Below are 5543 nucleotides of genomic sequence, written 5' to 3' on the forward strand. Positions count from 1 at the left end.
AAGTTTCCGTGAATTACCTGTATTTTTACACAACATTCGTGACCGGATTACTACAAACTTATAAGTTTAAAAGGCTACAGATAAATCAAATTTCCGATTAGCTGTTTCAATCACAACCCTTCAATTCCATGCTCACCTGAAATTACGAATATGCTAAATATCTTTCAAAACATTAGAGGCAATCATCGACGCAATTTCAATCCAAGATTGTTCACTTAATGAAAATAAATAACACTCGGCTATAGGTGCACCATATCTCTTTAAAAATTTATAGGATGAAATAAATGGCAAAGATGATGGCCGGTTGTAGCTCATTTGTCTATGACGTTCCAACAAAAATTTACTATAATGGCGTAACATCACAGTTCACACTACCGTAGTACGTATCACACGAATACAGCGCAGACTTTTATAAGTACTGCGGTAACCTTACAGTAAAAACATCTATGTGGCACTCACAGATTCAAACCATTGACAGAAATTTAAAAGGTTCAGACAAGTGAAGAAAGTATGAAATAAAAATCTTTACAATCTTTATGCACGATAGTTCAACTCATCTTAAACGCAATCAATAAGTTTCCGAACTTTAGAAAGTTGTACTCAATTGTATTTAAGAGCACAGGACGTTCTTCTATACTGTATAACTGAAATTTTTTATATAAAAAAATAAACAAAAAAGGCAGAGTGGATAATGAGTATATATTCATTGCGTCATTAAAGCATACTCTACCGACGTGTTCCTCCGTGCCGAATTCGGTCATAGACATTAATAGTGGGGCGTAATCGTGACTGTAGTGATCTTTCATATTATTTATTATAAATCATTATTAGAGAGATAATAATCGGATAAAATCACAAACAGTTCATTTATCTACAGATAATATACTACTAGAAAAAAAATACTTGCTTAAAATATAATTTACATGTTTTAACGACCGATTTACTATCGGGCAAAGACTTTTCCTTGTAAAACGAAGTTTGCGAAAAAAAACGCGCTGGCCTCAACACGTTTTCTACAATTAAAATTAGTTTGCTAAATACCTATAGCCTGCAAATATTGCGAGCCAAATAAGTTCATACGAAACTTAGGAATTAGTTTAATTCACAAAGAGAGCTGAGAAGCAAGTAACTCCTCCAAACAGAAGCCAATGCTAAAGACACTATACAATATACAAACTATATAGAATAATACAAAGTACTCGACTTCATTTCTCGGGAAGAGGAATGGCAGGAGCCGGACACGGAATAGGTTCTTTAATGACGTCTTCTTTCTCTTCGGTAACGACGGCATCTTTCAAAGCACCGTCTGTTACTGAGCCGGAGTTTCCACTGACATCGTTAGTGTTGTTGTTGGTTTCTGTAGCGGCCGTCGATTCGGACGGTTTGTCATCAGCTGGCGCTGTCGATGATTTGTTTTCTTCGGAAGTAAGAGAGTCGTAAGCAGTCGGAGCGACGTCGCATTTCGTGTTATCCGGATCTTTCGAAGCGCTTTCTTGGGAAGGGCCGGCGAGGGAAGGTGATGTTTCCTTTGCAGAGTCCGTTACTCCCACAGCGGCAGGATCACCGTATTCGGTGGGAGGAGCTGGAGATTTTTCCTCAGCAGCTGCAGCCGAGCCAGCTGACGCTTTCTTTTCTAGGAGCGAAATTTTAGAATTGATGTCCTTAATGAGGTTCTTTCTGGCTTGTCTGATCTCGGCGTTGCCATCGGGATCAATATCGTCTAGAGAAATGAGGGCTCGCGTGAGCATCTCGTCTAAATAAAGAAATTCACGATCTTTCTTCGTGCCCGTAAAAGCGTCGACTTTTTGCATGAATTCCTCGGTTTTACTCCTTACCTGCTCGATCTTCTCCAAGGGCGTGAGTTTGACAGGGGGAGGGGGAGGTGGTGGAGGAGGGTGAGGAGACGATTCTCGTTGCGTTGCAATAGGGATTTCTTGGCTACCGTAATGCTGCTGTTGCTGCTGAGTGTATGGTCGCTGTTGTTGATAGAACTGTTGTTCTTGTTGAGGTGGGGCTGCCTGCTGCTGCTGATAGAACTGTTGTTCCGGATAGTAAGGTCGCTGCGTTTCCTGGTTTCTGGATGGATGGTCGTTATTGAAGAATTGTTGAAAAGCATTTTCAGCGGGACGATCTTGCGGGAAATGTTGCCTGAATTGAGGCTGAAAAGTTTGCCTAAGTTTAGGCTGCTGAGACTGCCAGGGTGGAGGTTGCGGCTGATGTTGAGGCTGCTGACGCTGTGGTTGCTGCTGCTGACGCTGTGGTTGCTGCTGTTGATTTCTAGTCAGTTGAGGAGCAGCTCTAGGCGATGAAGACAACGATGAAGCTTCATTTTCGTTGACAATTGGTCTTTCCTGGCCTTCGATGTAAATTGGAATGGTACGAACCACGCTGGGGCGCTGATGCTGCAGAGGCGGTTGTTGTTGTTGCTGTTGCTGGGGGGCGTAATGCCGCTCTTGTTCGTACATGCGTGGATCATTTGAATAAAATTGTTGCCACGGCCCTCCATAATCTGGATATTGTTGAAAGAAACCTTGATTTGGCCACTGTTGTTGACCGTAATATAGAGGGTCCTGTTCATAATACTGCTGCTGAGGATGTTGCTGGTAGTTCTGATCCTGTTGTTGGGGATAATTTTGGGATGCGTGTTGCTGGTGGTGGTTTCCAGCAGGCAGCTGCTGGAAATTTTGGCCTGAGTATTGTTGCTGTTGCTGCTGCGGGGCGGGCGAGGAGTGACGGCTGTTAGGTCGCTGTTGCTGCTGCTGCATGCTTTCTTCCATGATAGGATCCTGTGAACGAGGGGAGTTGTTCTTGAAGGCAGACACGAAGGGCTTGGCCACGTTGTTGTGAGGGTTGATGGGCACAGTCGCAGACCGAGTCTGTGGAGCGCCACTGCCTTTGTTAGCTTGTTGGGCTTGCCGGCCTGTGCCGTTGCCTCTTTGGTCGATCATTGACGGTGGCGCAGAGGAACACCGAGTAGCTCGCTGCTGTTCCCTGTGAGCACCGCTTACGTCGTCGGTGGCTGAAGACGTACGGGTTGCGTACTGAGGACTCTTACGGACCTGACCAACACACGGAGGTTCTGGTCCACTCATCCCGCTCGTTTGGGGGTGAGGTTGTTGCGGAGCGTTCTGCTGTTGTTGTGGTTGCTGGGGAGGAGGCATCATGGAAGGAGGGGCTTCAGCCTCAATCATGATGGGGATTTCGTGCCCTATGGCCGCATCTAGGCCACCTGAACCTCCGGAGCCTTGCGATGACTTGTCGTTGTGAGGATGGTCGTACGAGGAATCGTCTTCCGATGTGGCGCTCATTGCGGACCCGCCTGAGTTGCGACGATCTCTCCAGGGGCCTCCACGACGGCCCATAGACAATGGCCAATTAGGGGCATGGCTCATTCTTGACGCCAAGTCAAGCATCTGTGGGTCGTCTTCAGCAAGCCAATGAGGCATCCGAGGGAAGGCAGAGTAGCCTCTGTTCCTCATGTCGTCCATTCCAGGTTCTGGCCCTCGAAGTCGTTCCTTCAGCTGCTCAGTCTGAGGGAAGACAAAACAAAATAAGTTCATCAAGTACATTATAATGCTGAATTGGGAGACTTCATTAACTAAGATAACGAATACATGATATATTTATAAATAATGATAAATAGCATCTTGGTGACGACTTCTTTCAGCGACTGAAAAATTAAAAAGATGAGAATAAAATATAAGTATCATAAATTAATTTATCATTACGACGAAAATGATACACTTCGCATAAGGCCATCTGATAAGTGTTGTCAAGTTGCTGCCGAGTTCAGCAGTTGATCTAAATATATAACAATAACATGAGGCCGAAAAGAGACGAATCATGTACCAGGTTGACCTGATGAGGATATTATTCTGACAACGCAGGATAAAGTTCGCTGTGGCAAAAAATAACTGAAGTTTCTTCTCAGAATTCATGCAATTTTTTAAATTTATCTATTTGAAAAGATTCCGCTCAGTTAAAAGCTTTTTTTTACACGCATGGTGAGACTCCAACCACGTAAATCCTTAGGGTGGATCGAGGACTGACATTGGGCGACACATCATCAAAAGTTAAGGAATCCATCAGGCCGCACGGCGTGACCGTACCTGCGCACAAATGAAGGAAAAAATGGAAACTGTCGATGAGAGTTGCGACCACACAGCATGTAGGGGACTTGGGAGATATTTGGTACGTTAGACGGCTGGTAAATTACAATGAATAAGGCAACACAAGACGTCGCTTATTCAACTTGGTAATCACAATTGAAGAGTTTCAAATTATCACTTCATCTAGTAAAAGATTGTTTTAGAAACAAGCATAAACGAAAACCAGGAAATCTAATTAAGTTCTTTTGGTGGTAAAAAATGTAACGATATTACATGCAAGATATTCTGTATATAATATTTTTCACTAAGGAGAATTGACTGACAATGCGTTGACGTAAAGCCATTGACTGATAAGAAACTAATAAGGCAAGATTCAGTTAAATAAGCAATAGTTAAGTTTTCCACTCGCAAAGCGTACGTACGAATATTTGTACCGACTCTTCAGAAATGAAGGGCGTTAATATAAACATTTAGCGTAACCAGGTTTGTAGTTTAATATCATGGTATTTGTTTTTTAATGATAATAAATTTAAATAAAGTTTGATACGGAACATTATACTATTTTAATACAGTCAACCACGTACACTCAGCTCTCTTCCGGTTCACGTTATAATAAGACGCTATTAGTAAACTTAATGTTAGGAATTTCCTTTGCGTTGCGGGATTAATTTAGGACGAAGACTACATATTGAATGAGCTAGCGTGTTAAGAAGTAATACATTACGACAAAGTTACATTACACATATTACTGGCAGGGCGAATAACTTGATTAGTAAATGCGGGCCACACCATGAGTTCCGGGCAATTGTGGTAAAGGAGCCATCAGCAGTGTATCTAAGGAATTTGATGATAGATCGCTATCATGCATTCATCATTGATGATAACAACACGATATATAAGACGACGGTAAGACGGTAAAAAGTTGTATTAACAGGTGCATTGCATTACAGCTAGACAAATCTACGTATATAAACCCGCACAAACTGCTAAACATAATCATCTCATTTCCCTATAGTTATTTCATTACTGGCCGATTCAACTCGAATGAAAAATCTACCGATATGCAGGAAAAAATTCACGGCACAAGGAATGTATACTTTGCTGTCTGATGCGATTCAATAGAACAACAATCGACGTACAAGCGAGGCAATACGTGGTATCAAGAAGGTGAAGCATATACAAATGTAATTGGACGTCATGCAGCTGATTGGCATCGCATAGGAGCAAGTACAGAAACCGGATCAGATTAAGATACAATTTAAACCAATCGAGTAGATATGGAGCATTTATTATAAAATTAAGCAACTTCCCTCCAAGCAAATTACTTTGAAAAAGTTGATTGCTAGTTGATTTCGTAGAAACAACGTAACATGCCAGGTGCGTATCCACTAAACTGGGTGATATGAAATGACGAGAAAGAAAGAAGAGAGAGAA

General features: G+C 42.3%; 1 protein-coding gene across 1 annotated transcript; it reads right to left on the reverse strand.

Moving 5' to 3' along the window:
- Positions 1 to 299: 299 nt before the first annotated feature.
- LOC108679065 (putative mediator of RNA polymerase II transcription subunit 12) lies at positions 300 to 3526 on the reverse strand. The gene has a single exon (XM_018167587.2). It carries the CDS (start codon positions 3486 to 3488, stop codon positions 1206 to 1208), a length of 2283 nt encoding a protein of 760 aa, XP_018023076.1. The 5' UTR covers positions 3489 to 3526; the 3' UTR covers positions 300 to 1205.
- Positions 3527 to 5543: the final 2017 nt, after the last annotated feature.

The sequence above is a fragment of the Hyalella azteca genome, unplaced genomic scaffold, assembly GCF_000764305.2.
Source record: "Hyalella azteca isolate HAZT.00-mixed unplaced genomic scaffold, Hazt_2.0.2 contig12615, whole genome shotgun sequence".
In the NCBI taxonomy this organism is placed as follows: domain Eukaryota; kingdom Metazoa; phylum Arthropoda; class Malacostraca; order Amphipoda; family Hyalellidae; genus Hyalella; species Hyalella azteca.

Excerpts from the sequence above, each read along its gene's own strand:
- LOC108679065 (XM_018167587.2), bottom strand. The coding sequence starts at position 3,488 with ATGGACGACATGAGGAACAGAGGCTACTCTGCCTTCCCTCGGATGCCT.